General features: G+C 40.0%; 1 protein-coding gene across 6 annotated transcripts in view; it reads right to left on the bottom strand.

The window, feature by feature from the left end:
- Nucleotides 1–21,409, bottom strand: part of ZNF521 (zinc finger protein 521) — a 230,555-nt gene that overhangs the window by 207,695 nt on the left and 1,451 nt on the right. The window contains exons 3-4 of one of the 6 annotated variants that reach the window (XM_054285294.1): nt 5,450–5,512; nt 4,341–4,400 (exon numbers count right to left, since the gene is read on the bottom strand). The exons of 2 other annotated variants lie outside the window; for them this stretch is intronic. In XM_054285294.1, coding sequence (XP_054141269.1) covers nt 4,341–4,400; nt 5,450–5,512 — 123 coding nt within the window. The remainder of the gene's footprint in view (nt 1–4,340; nt 4,401–5,449; nt 5,513–21,409) is intronic. 3 more of the 6 variants (XM_054285295.1, XM_054285296.1, XM_054285297.1) reach the window with 3 other exon arrangements.

Genomic DNA, 21,409 nt, shown 5'->3' with positions numbered 1-21,409 from the left:
CCTATAATAATAGGATATTGTGCAAGTGCATTTTAAGATGCGACACTCTTTAGCCAAGCCAGTGAGTAACCAGGAGTAGGCTCCCTGGCCATGGGAACAGAGAGGTGGTATCTGTGAACAAACTTTATTTGGAATTGATTAGGATCATGCACAACTCCTTAGAAGAAGAGAAACTAGAGCATGCCAACGCAACATTCATATTGGGGTAGAGTGGTGTGTGAAGAGAAGGAGGAAGGCAATTCCACTTTAAAACCACTCACATCCGCTCTCAGAACCCTACATTCATCTGGGCACAGCCATTCCTGTATTTCTTGCTGCCCACAACCAAGGTCAGAGCTCTCATCATCTCTCTGTATCCTCTGGTCCATACTGCTGCACCCTGCCCTTCAACTGTGCAAACACAGATGGACCCGCAAGCAGAAACTGGAAATGACCCATGTCAGGAAGTCTTTCTCATGCCATGTGGCTTGTGATCAAAACCGAGGAATTTCTTTGACAGGGCTAAAGGGCAGTGTTTATTTTTAAGGGAATTATATTACAGAGAGAAACCAGATTATTTTTTTTTAAATAAAAAACACGTTCTGAAAGCAAAAATACATTTGCTGTGCAAACGCCCTGTCTATACACTGAGTCCTTACATGACAAATTACATCCACAAGGTTCTTTCAAGAATGGAAATTTCCACTTGGGCAGCTACTTCCAAATAGAAAAGTAGCCTGCACATGTCCAAACCGAGAAAGGTATGCTAATTATAAAAAGACTTTATGGCATTTTAGACATTATTGAATATTTTAAATCTAATGACTTCCATTGCTTCTTCATTTTCCAAAATAGTTTGAAAGATTAATAAATGTAGCTATGAGATCTCCAAGTTCTAAACAGCTCAGAAAATGAAATAATTGTCTTAACTGTTGCAAACTGACCCCAACATCATTTAACACTTGTTGGAAGGCAGCATGTGCACACTGCATACTATTAGTTGTTCAGCTCAAGCTCCCAGTTTCATCTCATAAAATTGACAGCACTCAGGGAAATGTGGGCACTAGGTCTGAATTTTAACATGAGTATTTAAATGCTGCACATAAAGTTTACAGACCTGTTTGTTTTAAAATAAGGGTAGTGTCTGACTCTGCTCTAAGTATGGTGCTGAAGGAAAGAAAAGGGAGGGGAGGGAATACTTGAGACTCACTATTCAGAAACACTTGCATTTTACAGGAATTCAGCAACACACACACACAGACGTAGGCACACATGCACCCCTTAGTACACAAAAGCCTAAAGGATCACTCAATTTAAAGCTTCATACTTAGCGACCAGTTATTAAAATTAGAATCATTTTAAGACTAATAATGTTTTGCTTCTCCTTCTGCATTTGCAGATATAAACTCTACAGGGACAGAAGTCAGTCAAGCTTATTCCCTTCTGCTGCAACTTTAGAATACATGCTCTAGCCAACTGGCACATTTGTTTTTAGGTCAACACTTAAGTGGGACCCTCAGGGACCTAGGTTCGAGTTTAGCCTATGACAGCTTTGTGAAATGAGTTCTGGCAGTCTCAGCCCCTCTCAATGAATGTATTTCCACTGTGATCTGCTTCTGTGAAGAGATGTCACCATCAAAATAAAAAGATGTTTAAAGAGAGCAAATATCATTTGGAGGTTTTGTGAACAGATAGCTGCTCTGTTTCAACAACAAATATCTTCCATCAAGAGCTGATCTAACCTTAAATACTTACTTAAATTGAGGATAAGCTGCCTTATTTGAGCAGCTCTTTTGGAAGACTAGAATGAAATATTTTATAAATACAATATGCATTCATCTGTACTTTCTCCTTAACCTCTTGTTCAAAGCCCAGGCTCACATATAGGCTTCAAGGCAAATGTCATTCAACTCCCACATTTCCTTCTCCACACTATCTGCAACAATCACAGCCACAATTCCCTCACTAAGATGGTGCTCATAGTAAAATTACTTTTCTCAACATCTGCAAACACCACTGTGATTTCCAGAGGCTTCCCTGCCGTATTTTGGAGGCTGCTTGTGCACCAACTGAAATTTTTCAATACCCATCAGCAACAATGCACACACATCCTCTCTACCTTCAGATACCATTGGAAATTATCTAGTGTAGAAATGAATGAAAGTTGCTTTTTTTGGACGAGAAATCAATTCTGCCTATTAAGGCACTTTAAAAAAATAAGAGAAAGAACAGTTGTCTTCTCTTCCTGATTATGTTAACATTATTTATAAATGGAAATTAAAAGAAGCATGATTTTCTCATTACTATGTTCCCTGGCAGGTGGTTGCCTCCTTCCCTTCTTCCTCCTTCTCATAAGGGATGTTATTGCTGTAACTTGGTCTAAGAAAACTGCAACTTCAGGGAAAATGAAAAATTGCATTGGTTTAAAAGTGTTGGAGGCAATAAAGCCATGGACTTCAATTAATTTCAAGTATGGGAGCGGTTTAAGGCCAACCAGCAGAAATTCTATTCTGCCCATGTAAAAATGAGGTTTCACCACATTTACTTTTTATAACCCATATAAAAGTCAAGTAAAAGTAATGAATATCTAAAAGTCATCTCAGTGGACTGGCAAAGACTGTCTGTATTCTTGAAACTCATCTTATATATTTCTGCCTATGCTGCAAGGATCCATGGATAATCCCAACTAAAACATCAAACAACCAAGAAAACAGCCTCCTTTCCAATCCATTTCACTGCCTTGCAGTAGACCTCCTTCCAAGCCACTTCTGCATGGAAAAGTGCTGGCAGAAGAAAGGAAAACTTAGATCATGTGGTTATAATTATTACCAGGCAAGGAATATTTCTTCAGCTCAGTGGTAAAGTAAAACTCTGTCGCTCTCTGCTCCCAATAGTGTCCATCGCAAAACAACTGCCTCATTAAATCTCTGCAGTAAGATTAATATGCCGTAGCTGCACTACATTATAACTTGGTACTCTATAAAAAGCACATTTAACGGTTAGAGCCAGAGCTTAGATACAAAGTATTACTATAAAAACTTCTGGCAGTATGTACACAGTGCAGGCCTTCTGTACTGCTTGCTCTATCAGGTTTTTTGTTTTTAATATTGGCACTGCATTCCTGCTATGGAGAAAAACAGAATGCTAAATCCTGCCTAGAAATAAACAGAGAACAACACAGGACATGATGGTAAATAAAGAACTAGCAATGCAACTTAACCACTGAGAATTATTTTAAGACAAAAAAAAAAAAAAAAAAAAAAGGCAGAAGAGCCATGATTCCTTAACATTGATCTCTGGTCAGTTGCTTATTTTTCAAATTGATGTGTCCAAAGCAGGACAAGTTGGCTTTTTTCAAGAATTTGCAGATAGTTAAATGGAGACACATGTACACTGAAAAGAGTTGGAGAAATTTCCCATTAAAAAGGCAAAGAACTCCCTCGCTTTTATTTACTCTCTTCAAACAATCTGCTTTATGCACAAAGCCATTAGAACCTATAAAAGGCACCAAACCCACAGGACACACACAGAAATATAAAGCTGAAGAAAAAATTAACTGCATTCTCCACCTTCATGAGAGGAATAACTCCAACTGTTCTCAAATAGATTACCTACACATATTCAGACATGACTAGCCTTCTAGGAATATCCTTAAGGAGCCAGCCCTTACTCCAAAAGGTGACCTCAGCTGAATGAATAAGACTATGCAGATGAGTCAGGCCTTCTCTTCAGATAAAATTCTGTGAAACCAGTACCAAAGACAGAAACAAATTATTTCTTGCATTCTCCAACCGTGTTAGAGAACAAAGAAGCCCTTGTTGTTTTGGGGAATTAAAAATTATTGCTTCATGATTATTAACAATATTTTTCCCTGTGATCCTGACTCAAACAACAGTTTTGTCCACCCAATCTTAATAAAATTAAAGAGCCCCTAATTAATCTCTGTCAAGAAATTATACAGACATTCTTTAAAGAAATCACCCCTATCCACATATTTTAGAAATACAGAAATAGTTTAAATGAAATTAATAATAAAGTTTATCTGAAATGGCATGGGGGGGTGGTTACATGGGGAATGTAGAGAAGGATTAAATTTAACAAAAAAGGAAATAAGAAAAAATGAAAAGCATGCTGTACTTTAGAAACATCTCACTTTCAGTCAGCTGACTTACAAAAGGCAGAATTTCTAATTGTCAGAAATTGAAAGGTAAGGAGAGAGAAACATTATTTTCTATTGCAAGCCCCAAGAATGCATTCTAAGCTGAATCAGAGAAAGAAGAGTGCAAACACACCCTGATACCAAAATCCCTCACACTGTTGTCAAATGGAAAGCAAGCACTAATGAAGGAATTCAGCATTACCAGTCTGTGCGGCTGTGTGTCCCACACCTGCCTGATGGTCCTCTGTTTCATTTTCTTCTACTGTCAGAAAAAGGTAAACAAAACAAAAACAAAACAAAAAAAAGATGTTAGGTAGGTAGCTGAAGTGTTTGAAGCATCTTTACACCAGCCTCAGTTCTGAAAGCCAGCAATGCTTGCACAACACGGGCAAGAAAAGCTGCACTGCAAAGTGCGAAAGTGGAGACCAGACCAAGACAGAATACATTGCTGTATGGAAGCTACAAATCTGAGAGCAGTGTGACCAAATCTTTTTCATGGCTTAAAAAAACAAATCCAATTTCCTCTGGGATATTTGTCTTCAATGCACTTTACTGTATTTGATTACGGATCTAAATAAGAGAACAATTATGGGCTTTAAGATTCTGCTTGCTCCACACAGATAAGAGAAAGCCTTCTCCTGGCAGATGGGAGAGGTGTGTGTGCTAGTTCACACATAAGCTTTAAAAAATAGTAATAATCCTATATTCAGTAGCAAACATCTCAGCAGTGCAGACAGCCTTGCAAAGGAGAACTAACCCCATGCTGTTTTACTGTATATACCATGCCAGCATCTTTCCCTTGGCTCACAGCTTTCCAGAGCAGTAGAACTAAAAACAATACAATTCTTGTCAGATTCACTATTCAAAACTTGTTGGGTGAGTGAACCTAACAAGAGCCATTCTGCTGCTACTTTGAAAAATTAGAGAGCGCTGTTCTCTTACATTCTGATACGATGCCTAAGTAAGATTGACTCTCCCAAAGCAAAAGCAAGGGAAGAGCTAAAAGGCAGAACCATTTCCTTTTTATTCTCCCAAAGACCGAGTTCTTTGAGTCAGAGAACAGCAGAGAGAAAAGAATTCATTCTGCCTCCACAGGGGAAAAAGCTGAAAGGGGAAAGACTGCACTTCTGCAGCATTTCCACTCCCAAGAATTCAGATCTCAAAAAATAATCATGCAACTGAATTAAAAGTCCAAAGAGTTGAGGCATTTTTTCCTGGTTCTTGGGACAAGAGAGTGCAACACTTAGGGGTCACATATAAATCTAGACATATATGCAAAAGAAGAGATACATATACACACTCCACAGGTACCTCTTTTCCTCCTCCGCCAACCCCAAGGCTTCATACAACTGGTTGTTTCTAGAATCTGAGTTTCTAGAAAAAAAACACCAGTTTTCATAAGGACACTCTCAGAACACCAGAAACTTGTAATACAGTGCATATATCAGAAAGAGTCAAGTACAATCTCTGAAGGACTCTAAACAATCTATATCTCTATCCCAGAGCTGTGGCTAGCAAGCAAACTCCTCTCATCTACAGAGATCTGACAAAAGTTTCCCCAGCCCTGCAGTCAGTCCAGTATTTCACAAAATATGATTTTATGAGCTAATTTATGAGCTCAACTTGTGTTTTGCAGCCACGATGTTAGCAGTACCTCAGCTGTGATAACACTGTAGGATTTTCTTTGTTACACTGAAGCAGTCATCCCAGCACCCTCGCAGCTGAAGGAAACCGGTCAGACAAAGAAAGCAGTGGGAAAAGCTCACGAAAACCTGAGCTATGGGGAACGCGTGGTCAAACGCAAACTAAGCTAAGTAGAAAGATTTTTCTCTAAGGCAGCACAGATCAGTACGTTTCATTAATAAAGCAAGAAAAATAATGAATAAAACTAGTATACAATTAAAAAAAAAAAAAATGATACCATCTATTGTGACCCCCTCAAAATACCCAGGAAAACCTCTGCAGCAGCCTAATCTGACCCTATTTATGTCCATCATTTGCTGCTGATATATTTCCAAAAAAAGTACTTAAGAAAAAGCTCTAAAACTGAAAATGAGTCCACTCTTCCATCCCTCAGGAGGAAACTCACTTTGATCATCACTACCTACTAATCAGCCTTATTAAAGGTTGTAGATGTATCTGCTGTCCTCAACCATGGTAAATGTCCCTTCTCAGATCAAAAATGCAGTTTAAGAATGCTACCATTACTTAACTTTCAAGATCGAATTGAGGTCTTCAAACGTGAATTTTCAATAACTGATTCCCAAGTGGCTACCTGCTGAGAAGTAAACAAGATCTCCACTATAAAGTGTAAACCAAAATGAAAGAGTTAATTTTTTCTGCTGCTCTGTCCTCAATGTCTACTGCCACCAGCTGCAGTACCAGAATCTCACTGCTCCTGAGATCTGATTGCACACTGAAATGTACTCAGCTTCACACTGCTGACTGAGAGATACACCAAACATTTTTAGCTCCTAAAATGGAAAAAATAAACATGAATGCTGCCTAACTAATTGTTTCCAGGTATGCAATTTTGTACCATGAAAACATGGCAGCGTATGCCTTGTGAAAACAAACATGTTACAACTTCCCTGCTATTTTGGGATCTGAAAATTCTGTGAAAGCTGAGGTTTTCTTTCAACAAAGGCTGACCACTATATCTTTATTGCACTTAAAAAAAGAAAACAAGTATAAGAGCAGGTAGCATTGTGGTTAAATTTTTCTAAACCCTTGCTCATCCCTTTAAGGATTCTCAGTCAGAACAGAAACAAGTAGATCACAACAGGCCATGGCACAGACTTTTAAATAATAGTCAATTAAACTGACATATTTCTCAGGAAAAATAAAACCATATTGAGAGGGGGAAATGGTAAAAAGAAAAAAGAAAACTGTTCTACAAAACCCACTGAATTAGCGAGTCACCTACAAAATGCGTTTCATTTTCCTTCGCATTAAGTTAGTCCCTTCCTCCAACTTGCAAGGGTATGCCTTACATTAAATAGGCTACAGCTGGTAGCATCAGATAAGCTCTCTAATAGCACTTAGCACCTTCTCACAAACAGATTCTGAAAACTTCAGTGCTGTTTCAGCTCTCAGGCCACTGTTAAGCTCAGCTAAGAAAGGCAGACTGACAAGCAACCAATGTTAACCTCCCTTAAATATTAACTACACCGTTTTCTTTCGGAAGAAGAAGACACCTTTAAACAGAATCTATACAAAGGGATGATTTAAATTTTGCTAACCAAAACCCTTTTTCTAGCACGAGCATGGCATGTAACTAAAAAAAGGAACAAGGATGGTATGCAAATAAAAGAGTAGCGTGTATGCAATAATATTAATTCAAATATCAAAATTATTGATACCCTAAGACTGCAATTGCACACAGAGATGTCACCTTCATTATAGGCTATACCCCATGCTAGCATAAGGTAAGATGAATCCTCTGTAATGAAGCCAGAGTACCAGTGAAGGACAGGCCCCAGGAAAGCAGAATATTACATTATCAATCCACTATGAATAAGTGACCTTATGGCTGAACAGAACTTCTAGATACATGTTGTCACAAAAGCAACAATATTCCTTGTCCCTACAACTACATGTTTATGACCACAGGTCACCTGTTTTGTTAGCTGTAGTAATATTTCTCAATTGACTCATCTGTTCCTTAAAACAACAAATGATCAATTTCCTACTACCCATTTTCTCAGGACAACTTCTGAGAAACAAAAACAGGAACCCCAAGTAATAAAATTTCAAAAAAGAGAGTAGATCACTACAGCTGTGACACCATGCTTCTTGAGAGCAATTTTAAAAATATATCAGTGAGGGAAAAGAGAAATTCAACATGTCAGTTCTATCTCCCATTATAAAAGCTGTGGGTTGGACAGTTTTTAAAATTATATGTAAAATATAAAATTGTATCTCTAAACTGAAGCTGTATCCATGTGAAAGGTTAAGATGTTTCAGCTTTGGTACAGCCAGTGTCCAAGGCAAACCCTGGTTTCAGTTTGGAGCACATCTCATGCTTAAATTGGTGACTGGCAACATTAGGACCAGCTATTCCTTTTTAAAGAAATAATAAATAAACAAACAAACAAAAACCTCCAAAACCCAAACAAAAATAAACTAAAAGAAAACAAAAAACCAATGCAACAAATCAAGTAGAACCATCAAGGACAGCCAATGAGGAAAACCTGTGTGAATTTTGATAGAGAGGTCCTAAATTTAGACTTAAGCTCCTGACTGCTCTACAGCAACACCTGCTGATCAATGAGGATTTCACCCCTTTTGCTTAGTCTGATCATGAGACTCATGGTTAGACCATAAAGGAGGGAGATTGCTTTCTGAAGTTGCTACAAAATAGAGATTTTCTAGCTTGCAAAATTTTGTTTGAATTCTACTGAGTAACCAGGATTCCCCTTCTCTGAAAAATTAATCTGTAGATTTAGCACCCTAAGGAAGAGCACAAGTCATTTCTGGTTCATGCCTGGAAAAAACTTGTAAAGAAAAGAAATGGATAAAATTAGAAATGTGGAGAATTACACTTGCACTGAAAGGGAAGCCTTTTGGAGAACTCTGGCTAAGATTTATGGTTTCTGACCTTCTACAAACCATAATAAAATAAAACCAAAAGATAATTGAAAAAAGTCGGTTTTCTTCTAGTCTAGGTAGATTAATAAATTTTGAAAAAGAAAAAAAATAACTGCCCCAAATGCCTGAGCCTCTATTCAGCTTGGTAAACACAGCAGGAGAAGCTACATATCCCAAAATAAACTATAAAAATAGATTGCTATTGATTTATCCCTTCATAAAACATATTCCTTGAGAGATGTGAAAATAAACCTAATGTAGCAACTAAGACTGTTAGGATAGGAAGTTTAGAATACATATTTTTACCTTGCACTTTACATTTTGTACAATTCAATACTTGATCTATAAACTTCCATTAGCATATGATTAGTAATTCAATTTAAAGCCATCTTTGCACAAAAGCCTTTTTCTTAGGATGGTAAGTTTGCCAAGTGCATCTTCAATCTACATGTTTGAATAATTTCTGCAGACAAGTAATAGAGACACTAGCTGTATTAGCATAATCAATACACAATTTACTGAGTTACTGAGACAGAACAGAAATAAAACGTGTGTGCCATTATTTCAGTATCTACAAATGACTGTAATTTCTGGAAGTATCTCTCTGCTACTCCTCGTGGCCACATAAAAACCAAGAGGACATTCATACTGCCACCATCTACAGGTAGATATTAAGTATGAGCAGACAGATTAATCATATAGCAGAAGGCAAATTTAAGAGCCAGTTGCAGGGGACATTGAGTATCCTCTGGCTCTATTAAAGTCAATAGATTCTAAAGATGTTTCACACTTTGCAATAACATGCTGTGGAAATACGTCTCCACAAGGGTTCAGTCAGGATGCAAAATTGAAATTAAAGAAGTTACAGAGAAGTATTAAATTCAGGATCACGTGTCAGTGAATCACCTGCTAGGGCTACACCTTCCCTGGCTTTCTTCTCTCCCTAGGTACCACTGGTGTCTAAGGCTCACCTCTCAAACCCTTCTGGCTGACACATGCCAGCACAGGATTTCACACCTGGCTGTGGCATACGAGAGCAGCAATCCAGTGGATGACTTCTGGAATTCAGCAAACAGAATGCTTCATAATGGCCTTTAAGATAACTGACATTCATAAAATTCAGAACTACTGAGAAAGTAGTGTTTTCTGACCAGCTCCACCTAGCATCAACTCATGTCTATCAGCTACTAGCTAGCTTGCCAGTTTGACTGCCAAATGTAAATCCTCCCAATGACTTTAATGCTGGGACAATTGGAAAAAGAAATGCATTGGCATATTAACATTTCAAATATCTACATTCCAGAACTCCATTGAAAAACAGTTCTGCGTGTAGCCACAGCTTTACAAAAGTCCAATTAATCATATGCATGAATATGTATATGGCTGATTTGTTTTCCTTTGTGCTGTGACATATCCCTTTTCCTATTTCTATTCCCCCCCCAGCATGGTAACAATATTCTCTTGACATTGGAAATTATTTTCCTTAAAAGATTCCTGTTATATAAAGCATTCTTTCCTCTTGCATTTGCTTTTTCCAGAAGACAAAGTCCCTCATAGCACTCATATTCTTCACTCCTCTCTTTAGTCTGTCCCAAACACTGAGCTTGTTTTTTTTCCCCTAATGTTCTTCTTGTAGAATGACTGAATTAGGAGTTCCCAATTAAACTGCAGTGGTTGGAAAATATTATTCTTATGCTAAAATAAAGTATTTTCCTAGGCAGCACATAAACATAAAAGTAATAAATATACTTAAGTGGAAAGAAATTATGCTTAAGAAATCCTTTGGATATTCTTCCAGCCCTTGATCTCAGGGATGACAGTATCCAAATGTGACAGCCTAAAGACGTCCAGTTTTACATAACAGTGTGTGCAGAAAAGGCAGAAGATGCTCTTTCCAGCAGCAGAGGTATAATTCTAAACCCCAAAGCTGGGTAGGGGGAGGGAAGATATCCTTTTTGGGATAGCTGAGGTAATAAATTAATTAATCCTGTATTAAATTCTAACTTTTCCTCCATAACCATGCATCCTTTTAAAAGGTTAAACCACATATACATCTACTCATATTTCTATTGTTAAGTAAACTAATACGGTTATATTTTAAAAAGTACTTTTCTCCAAAGAATCTTACGGCTTTTTATAAACCTCAGGTAAATTTCAGTCTTCCCTAAAACTCCCTATCATGCAATGTAACAGATTATAAGAGATCTCAGAGTCAAATGGTTATTAGCAAAGCAAGAGGGAGATGGTTCTTAGTGCCAGGGTCAGGACTTTCAGCTGTCCTCAGTCCTAGACTGAGTACTCCACCACCCTTCCTGACAATGTGCTGTGGGCAGCCAGTCCATTTTGGGGGAACACAGAAGACTAAGATAAATTTTAACTCTATTTACCATGTGCAGTACTTCACATGAACGCATTCAGAGTTATTCCCCTCAGTATCCTGAAGCTCTGTATCACCTCAGCTTTCTTACTCAACACGACAAATACGAACTCCTGGTGCTTCTACAGACTGTATTTTCAACTGTGCTTAGAAAACAGGAAATCCACTAAACACGGTCTACGAAAGTCTAAACTCAGCAAGAGACAGGAATTTGAATTAAACTAATGTATGGATCAAAGAACCTCAAAGTAACCAACACTACCCAAGTCTGAAGACAGGTGATATAAAGAAGGGCTATGAAGACTTACAGTAAATGTTACTGCAGATGATCCTTCCCTCTGAAAGTTAAACCATTTATTTATGGGCCTAAAATGGGACACTTACATTGAGGACTTTGGGCTGTCTGACACTTCCAATACCAAACTGAAACACAGCTGCATGCTTTAGCTCTATTACCTAAAGACATACTGAGTCAATAAAAACCAGACCAAACCAAACACCTACCTCCTTTCAACCGAGATTATCCCCGATTTATCAGAGATCTCCTTCGATTCTGTACTAGGGTTTTATAAGTTAATTTTTGATCCCTCAGACTCTGTGCTCTGTTCTAGATGACTTTCTATCAGCAGGACAGCAATCTGGTCTATATCCACAGAGGAGCTTAGAAGCCAAAAAAACTAGTGAGGGGATGCTGCATCTAAATTGTCAGCAGTTCTGTTCAGATGCCACTGATGTGGTTTTACCATCGAGGCTTTCTCAGTGCTGAAATCAAACTGAAGCCCCACCACAGCTGGACAGTGGGTGATTGAGTATTCTCCTGCCTACCTTTTGGGCTGCTTCTTGAGAGCTCATACACCCTTCCCTGGTTGCTATAAAGCACTGGCAGAAAATGTGTGGGTTGAAATACACCTTCCTTTTCCCCTCTTGCCCACATCCACTGGTTAGATCACTCACCCAGGATGTGGGTGGCACCAGCTGAACTTTCTCCTCTACCAGAAGGATTTGAGCTTCCTAACAAAGAACACTTACCCTCAGACTTGAAGTGCACTCATTCATTGCTGTTGAAGTTACCATACTTCATCTACAATATTCACTGAACTAGAAACAAGAAGAATTAGCGTGATATTTTATCCCTGTGGTTGGGGCACTGTCACAGGAAGTGGGATAAGTGGAATCCAATTCTAGTTGCACCTAAATAATTCATCAGAAGTGGCAGAAAGTACGTGGCAGACCAGAACCCAGGTCTCCCCTTTTTTCTTTAAGGTACTCAAGCTATTAGAGCCCTGAGTCTCCTGCTCTTTCTCACCCTCTTGTCCAAAAAATAATAGACTTTTGAAAAGGGGAGTGGTATTGACAAAAATAACAGGGCAACTCACACTCATAACACAATATGTTGCTGTGTAATGACTGATGTCCTCCCTGTGATATACAGGTAAAACACCTTTAGACAAAGCACAAAACAGAACTCGTGCCTCTCACATCCCAGCAGAGGAAAGATTTTTCCCTCTTCAGGAAAGGACAGAGGAAGAGCAGCAGCACACCACCTCAATTCTTTTCAACCCAGGAGGAAAGGAATTTAATCTCTATCTCCAAAACCTGAGTCAGTAAGTGACTGCTATGAGATGCCCTGTTGCACTAAGATACTCACATCTAGAACAGGGGAGGAGCTAAGACACATTATTATTCCCAAGTTTTTCCTGCTGTCTCCTTAAATAATTTCTACTCTACAACATTCATAGACCCCTAAGCACCTGTGAACTACATAACGAATCCATGATTTTGGTGCAAGGTGGCTATTCCACTAGGTAACTACAAACTAAGCAGAGCAGCATCTGAGCACTAACATCTTGCAGCATGCAAGCCCTTTTTTTTTTTAATTTTTTTCCCTTAAAGATTTTTGACCTTTCTTCATTGATTTACATTTTCCTCTGACAAGCAAGTGTCCGACTCAACAGATTCACCAGAAATTGCAAACCAAATCTCTTCCTGTGCTCCAGCTCTTTAAAGTCACGTAACACAATCCCTTCCCAGTCAGTGGTTGCACGCAGAGGCCAATGCAAACCCATTTCCTCCTCCCATCTTCAGAGTGAAAACGTTACATCAGGCATGGATCTTGACATCCTGTTGTCCTGGAACCAGTGAATCAGAAAGTTCCTTCCTCACAATTGTATTCTTTGGAGGTGGAAAATAATTAACTTCCCCACCCCCTCCTCCTTCCTACTGCCACTGTCAAAAGTTAGAAAGTCACTTGACTCTGTCTGGAAAAAAAAACCCCAGCCATCATAATTCTGTGCCAGAGAAAGTTTTTGTTGATCAAAGCATAGCCTGGTCTTCCCAAGGACACTCACTACACCACATCATCCAGTCCAGAAACAGAGCAGTTATTTTATTTTTGTTTTTAAAGCTTCTTTCACAAAAATGAATGAATCAATAATGGAAGTTGAACTTGATATGTTACCAAAAGAGTGAACAACAGAAAAATGAAACTAGAAAATCAATTATCAAGGAATTCATTGTTTGAAATATATTTTTCCAGGAAAACACAACATAAAAATAATAAGGGTACAACAGGTCTCAGGGACTGTACACAAAAGCCATCTATTTTACAGTCGATTGGGACATTTAGATATAGAAGCGCTCTAGCTTTTCCACATGTGTGGAACACTGAGCATCTCTGTGAGAAACTGGAGTGGTTTTGCATTCGTGTTAGGTAAGGACAAAATTCATGCTCCAGGTTATTGCCTCTGCATGAGAGAATAAGCTCTCCAAAACCCAGATTTGAGACAGAAGGAAAACATTGAGAAAACTCACTATCAACATCACTTCAATTTTCCTCAGGACAAAAAGGTGTTCTGCTTCAGCCACCTGCCTAGCTAAGGACTAGCACTGCCAAATTTGCAAGAAGGCTAGCTAGTTACTGATATTGCATTTACAAGAATTACAGTAAGTCCACATCACATTGAATAAAGAAGGGGGTGAATTTCACTATACTGACATAGATAGATAGATAGATAGATGGATAGATAGATAGATAGATAGATAGATAGATAGATAGATAGATAACTTTAAGAAATCTTGAAGGACTACAATTCCTACTCTTCCAAAGAAAAATTGCATCTAATTGCACCTACAGTTAAAAGTGAAAGTATGAGACAAATCACTCACTGAAACACACCCTTCTTCCTTACTCCCATGACACAAAAAAAAAAAAAAAAGGGAAGGGTATCACAATGAAAGCAAGCCCCCAAAATATCATTGGGTTTTAATTGTGCAGAATTGGTAAGTAACAGCCCTACAACCCTTTTGAGTACCCATTCTGTGGATTCAACTGTACAAGGAACAATTGCTCTATGGCATGCACAGCATCACCCTAGCTAAAGGAAAATCTAAACCCCAAACGTGCACAGCCCAGAAGGACATGTATAACTTAGACTAAATCGTAAAAAGGAGGGTGGAAAGTCTTCTACATCTTTTTTCTTAATAATTACGCAGTATAGAGGGGAAAAAAATATATAGGAAACTAAAGGAACATGAAATGGGGGGCAAAAACCCCATGACCAGTGTTAACTAATATTCTAAATATGGAAGACAACTGTCCTGGTTCAAAACTTCATTGGAAGAGAGCAATTTTGTGCAGTCTTACCAGTGTGTGCACAGAAAAAATAAAGCAGCCTTTTTTGGAAAGTAGGAGGGCTGAATGAAAACGGTAATTATAACACGTTGTAATAAGGATACCCCCAAGATCAGCCCTATCTTTTTTGCTACAGCATAGTCCCTAGGCATATGGCTAACTACTCCTTGATCATTATCCTGGCTAAAACTAAAGCTACTGAAGTTTAGGAGACTCATATCTAACAGAATTTCTTTCATCTCTAATAATTGCTAAACTAGCATAATTACTCATACTTGAGGTGAAATAGAACCCAAGTTGTCTAATTTTAAAACAAAAACAAACCTCTTTTGGTCTTTGCACATCCATCTTTTGTCAGAGTCCTATGCCAAATGTTACATTACGATTTAAAAGTATTTAAAAGCCTCTCTTGTGCTGTCCAACTTTTACAAAGACAGCAACTGGAAAACTTTAATGCTTTGTAGTAACACTCTGCAAAATGTATTTGAAAACAGACATGTACATTTTCACAGCACCAAATAAAACAGGCCAAATTCTTTGTAGATCTGTGTGTTGTCCCTTTAGGGAAATATTTATATATATGTACATATATATGCTACAGTTCTGATTTCAGTGAAATAATGCATTTTCCCAACCCCCAACTGGGACTGATTCTGAGCTCAGGTAGCCCTGCAGAAACCAATGGAAACTGTAAAATATGGCTAGGAAAGATTCTAGGAGGTTGTCTTAGGTTAGCAGAACTTATACCATATTTTAATCAATCTATAAAAACCCTCCAAATATTGTATTTTAATTCTTTTACACAGAAAAAAATAGTGAATCCATATGGTCTACATAAAATGTTAATGGTTTTTCTGGATCTTTTCCTCATGCGCAGTTATTCAAAAGGAAGATTTTTTTCCAAAATGTGTAAGTTTGAAAATATTGAATCATGTTTCAGAACAAAGAATTGAGAACAATTAACCAGCTGTAAATTAGACAGAATGAATTATAGAGCAACATAAAGCCTTTCAAGAGCTCTTAGATCATGGTGGATAATGTTATCCTACACGTGTTAGATAAGTGACTCCATACTGACAGCTTCCCTTGTTGCACAAGTTAACAGCAACTCAGGAAAACAAAATCAAACCAATCCAAACACATCAGCAGCCTTACTAAACCTCTTCATATTATCTTTGTCACAAGATTTCACCTTTGTGGAAACCAGCAGTACGGCCAGAAGCTGTTTAGATGCTCACTTCTAATGGTGCCTAACCCCAAGCAGCAGACAATGATGGTCAATGTAACTCATGCTGGTCCCAGAAATGACTGGGCAGCATTACTGTAATCCTGCAGCTAGTCAAGACTATCAATATGCATTGCCAAAGTCAATGAATATTACTAAAGGTTAGGGATGTTTTTGTTGTGAGGGATTTTTTTAATACATAAAGGCATGTTTTGGCAAGTCCAAAACAGAACACTATAAATAGCCTGCATTATAAAAGATGCTAATCTTAAATCCTCTTTGTAATTTCTTTCTTTTTTTTTTTTTTTTTAATGTACTCTTTTATGTTTGGTATCTTAATTTTTGCCCTTTTTTGGACAGCCAAATAGAAGCCAGCAATTTACTCATGCATCAAACAGATGTTTTTGCTTTTCAGGCCAAATGGAATCTCATGAATTTTTTGTTCCCTCCCTATGAAATGATGATGCCAAAATAACACAGTTCCTAAAAACAGCCCGTTCAGAAAAAAGTTCTTTGGGCCAATAATACTGAAACTTTAAGTCAAGTTCACAGAAATAATGCCAATACTAATTGCTGGTTTAGTTTATGCTGGATTGATTATAGTCTAATCAGCACACAATCCCGTGACTTTTGAGTCTAGTCCATGCAATTTGGAAGCCAGGGAGGGCTGGGCCTGCAAACAGACATTCAAACAGTTGACAGATACAGAGAAATGTAAAGGCTACTGTTGGAAGGAAATCTGAATGTCAAATTCTCTGTGAACTATTGCTGCTGGTTAGTAACAGTTTTCTTTTAATCCATTACTATTCCATCTTCCTTGATACCCCATAACCTGCACCTCTGCATGAGAAACATCCTTTCACTTGGAATCTCTGCTGAGGAAGCAGGTCCCATTAAAGCACCGATACATTTGCTTAGTCCACCGACACTCTGCATGAACTGAGCTGCAGTTGTAAATCCATTCAAGATAGAAAGATTACCTAGGTTTCCTCAAAAACAGGGAACAACTTCAGCTCTGGGCTTGGCAATATATATCAAGCCTTCTTTAAGCAGGGCATGGGTATGTAAAATACAACTGAGAAATGCATCCCGTTCCTCTTTCTAGGAACTTACATTTAGTAATTTTATTTCTGCATATAGGACACAAAATTGAATTGAGTAAAAATTTACTTTGAAGTAAAACCACAGATTGTTTGGGTTTTTTTCCACAAAAAGAAATCAGAGATCAGCACTTCTACTGAACATGAGAAGCTGTACTAGTTTCCTTGTGATAGCTTATCTAACAACTACCATTTCAGTGATTTTTCATGGGTGGCTTTGAACGTAGTAATAAATATTACTTGGCTTTAGCTTAGAGAAACCTGTGCTGAACATGTAGTAGAACTAAATTTGCATTCAGTTTTGTATAAAGAATACCTAGTTTTCTTTGCACGTGATTGTATTTTTCTAACATTTTTCCTAAACAAACTTTCTCATCAAAAGCCGGTAGTAAGAGCAAAGAAAAAAACCTCAAGCCCTCCTAAAAGTAAAACCCCATAAACCAGAAAGGAAGGAGGGGGGGGAGGCAGTCAGTAACCCAAGTGTGATATCTCCAAAGCATGCCAAGTCACAAAAAAAGGTTTACAACTCATAATGGCCAAGTTAAACAACATACAAGAAGCTGCTCTGCCCCCCTCCCTTGCTTTCTCCTCACAGGGGTCCCTACCACGGCTTTACTGAGGGAATGGCTCTGCCCCTGGGTGTCAGGAGTTGAAGGAGACATAACAATTGCCCTGCTTTGATACCCTTCCTTTGCACAGTGCCCCTTTTGGGGCTGGTACACGAGTATCGTATCTCCGACTTGTCTTTCCCCACCTGCTTTTCTCCAGCTATCCTCTCTCTCCTCACCAAACACATTAGGTGATTTTGATCAGGTCAATGATACTTAATAGATTTTTTTTTTTTTCAGAAACCAGCCAAGGAAATGGGATAAATTAATCAGTAGAATGAAATATAGGTCAGGACTGATGAGTTTGTTGCAACTGATTCTTCCCCTGCCTTAAAGTACCTGACAGTTGAACTTTAATTCCTCCTTCCTAAAGTAAAATAAGATATTCAAATTGCAGTTTTTCAGAAAGTTGTCATTTACTCTCCTTTTGAGACTTTTTTTTTTTTTTGCCACAAACCTGCAGTGTATTTGTAAGAGACAGGGTTTGTCACAGAAAAGAATTAAATCTTATTTTTCCTCAAAAAGAAGATTTTATTATTCTTAAATTATAAGGGGCTTATCTAACGCTAGCCATGCCTATTTTCTTTCCTAGGTCCAAGGTTGAGCTGCAATCTTCACCAAGTGCTGGGGGACAGTCAGACCAAAGTTGGCAAGAAACCAAAACAGGGAAAAGGAAAAAAAAACATAAAGGAAGGATAGAGAGAAATAACTATAAAAGGAATGTAAACAGAAATCTGGGTAATTTAAAAAAGTGTATTTTCAAGAAATATAAGAAATTTAGTCATTAGCTAGTTCTTAACACCCACCATTTCAGATGAACATTAGTTTCATGCATTCAATATGAAAAACTCAATTGTCATTTTGTTTTAATGTATTTACCTGCCTTGTATCAGTATTCCCCTAAGATATAAGTTTCAAATTAAGTTATCAAAAGTGACAGACATATCAAAAATATCTCTTATATCTTCCCCCCAGAAAGGGTTGCTAAGTACATGACAAATTGGAAATGTAATGTGTAACTCCATATTTTATTTAGATGTAAAACAGCGCTCATGAGTTTAAATAACTCATTTACATACATTCATAGCATAGTTTTTCAAATAAGCTATTTAAAATACTGTTTATTTTTATCTGTACAACTACATTTTGTACTGACTAAATCTGTAATACTTAAGAAATCAGGAATTTAAATAAGCGCTGCATTGGAGGTACAGTTGAAATTCTCCTTGCAACATTACTTGCAGCTTTTGTTTGTTCACTAAAAATGAAGATGTAATAATTGATGGGCAAACTCTGATCCACGAATTTAAATGCTAGTCTATGCAAGCATCTTTCAGCTCCTCAGATGAATCGCATTATTAGCCCTTTCAGAAATCTCACAATCAGACTGCTTTCAGAATGCTATTAATCCACTCAGAAACTGACATGATTCAAGAAAAATAAAACAGGGAAAATGAAAGAGATATTTGAACAAAGGCCACCAAGAATGATAACCTACTCCCCAAAGGTAATTACTGCAACAATAATTACAGATGATGATTGATTTACTGCCTGGTTTTAGATGAAAAATAGTAAATAAGACTCTGCAAAGAAATCTCTATCATCTCCATCCTGAGCATTAGGTGGTTATATCAAGTCAGTAGTTTATTGTCAGCAAATCCAAGCTACTCCATCTGAAACATACAATGTTGCTGTTTTCTCATTTTAGGTATTCTCAGGCAACTGGTGCCTAAGCAAGGCAAAGCCCATACCTCCACATAAAATGGAAGCTGTATCTTTTGTTTTAAATTAAGTGTGATGTTTACAGGAAGATATTTGAAACGAAACTTCTCTCTGTAACACATGTAACAAATCACCACGAGTGAAACATGCCCAATGTCTAACAGGAGAACAATTTCCTCTATTTGCCAATTAATTCTGAACCTTTATTCCCTTGCATTTAAATACTTGGAGGTCTAAGACTACCCCTCAGTTAAACTTTTCCTGCATCTTTTTGCAAATATGGCTAATTGGTCGTTCTCCCACTGGCTCTAAAACTCTTATGCGCACATAAATAAATCCTCCCTGGGAAGCTCGGAATATAAGCGTGTGCCCGAGCAACAGAACTTTCATTGTGGTATCATTTTTAAAAGGTAAAGGGAAGAGCGGCTCATTTGTTCTTCATAAGATGCCAAACAAAAGCACCACTGAGCTGCACAAACTTCGGTAAACTAGATACAGACGGCAGCAGCAGGTAAAGCAGCAAATTCAAGGCACCCTTTATTCCCTTCTAAAGTATCTGGAGAGTTTAATAAAAAAAAAAAAGGAAAAGAAAATAAAAGAAAAAAGAATTGAAGCCTGCTCTAAAGCTCACTGAAGTCAACAAGAAGACTTTGAAAGGGGAACTCCTGGAAAGAGTTGTTTCAAGGGAAGGGAGCGCAGTTTTTTGCCAGGTCCTCCTGTGCAAGTCCATTAAAGCAGACCCCGCTCCTGCTTTCTAACTATGAAACTGCACTGGTTTCCAGGCACTTTAACTCCTGGTGTTCGCCAGCCCAGCCGGGAAGGAAGCGAGGCCTGCCGCCCGCCTCGGCTCGGCTCGACTCGGGTCACCTCCGCGGCCGGGGCTAGCCGGGCTCTGCGCCCCTGCACCGCCGGCCGCTCTCAGCTCCGATGGCCTTATCCCCTCGCCCCCTTTCCGCCCTTCACACCCCTGCCCCCCAAAAGTAGACAACTTATAGATGTTCTGACCTGACGCCACCCAGGCTTTATTCAACTTCACTGCACTGTACAGACCGGCCCGGGAGGAGCGCGCCCATCCAGAGATGTTTATTTGAGGTGACAGCCACCCTCAGCCGCCGTCCCCGCTCGCCGCCGGGGAGAAGCCCCTGCCCGCCCGGCGGCTCCCGGCTCCTCGGGGGGTGGCCGGCGGCTCCAAAGGGGAGCGGGGGGGCGGCCGAGGGCTGCCCGCTGCTCGGGGCCGCGGGATGCGCGGGCGGGCGGGCGGGGGACGCTCCGCGGAGGGGCGGCGGCGAGGGGCCCGCCGGGGGAGGAGGGGGCGCCCGGGCCGGGACGCGGCCGGCTCCTCCAGGGCCGCACAAGCCGCCCTTTGTCCTCCTCCGGGTCCCGGGCTTCCCCCCGCCTCCTCCGGGGGTCCGGGACGAGTCCCTGCGACTCGGGGCTAGCGGGGCGCGCTCCCCCCGGCACCACCCCCGCACCCCCTCCCGCGCCCCGTAACTATGTGTTTAGGCGCGGGCTTATTTATTTAACCCCCCCCGCCGCCGCCCCTCACACATGTCCCCCCGGGCGGCGAGGGGCCGCTTCACGTGACAGCCGGCGCCACATTCCTGCACAGCCCCAACTCCGGCCCCGCGCCGGCAACTTCGGCCGCCCCACCCCCGCCCGCCGCCCCGAAACTTCCCTCGCCCGCCCGCCCGCCGGGACCGGAGCGGAGCGGGGCCGGGAGCCGAGCGGGGCGGGAAAGGAGGGGGCTGTGGGGAGGAAGCCCGCAACTTGTGTATCGTTTATTTTAAAAAGCAGCGCTGCTGGCGGGGCGGGCGGCTGCGGTGCCGCCGCCCGCACCCGCGGAGGGAGGGAGCGAGGGATGGACGGACGGACGGAGGGACGGAGGGACGGAGGGAGGCGGGCCGGGCCGCGGGGCTGCCGCAGCGGGCTGTCACCGCGGCGCCCGGCGGCAACTTTTGCAGCGCGGCGAGTTCGGGTCGCGCCGGCCGTTTGGGGTCGGGGTGTCCCCAGCATCCCCC

The sequence above is a fragment of the Melozone crissalis genome, unplaced genomic scaffold, assembly GCF_028551555.1.
Source record: "Melozone crissalis strain CALT ecotype California unplaced genomic scaffold, PUWL_Pcris_2 ptg000042l_1, whole genome shotgun sequence".
Classification (NCBI taxonomy): Eukaryota; Metazoa; Chordata; class Aves; order Passeriformes; family Passerellidae; genus Melozone; species Melozone crissalis.
Note: the sequence above shows the minus strand (reverse complement) of the source record. Positions and strands in the feature narration are given on the sequence as shown.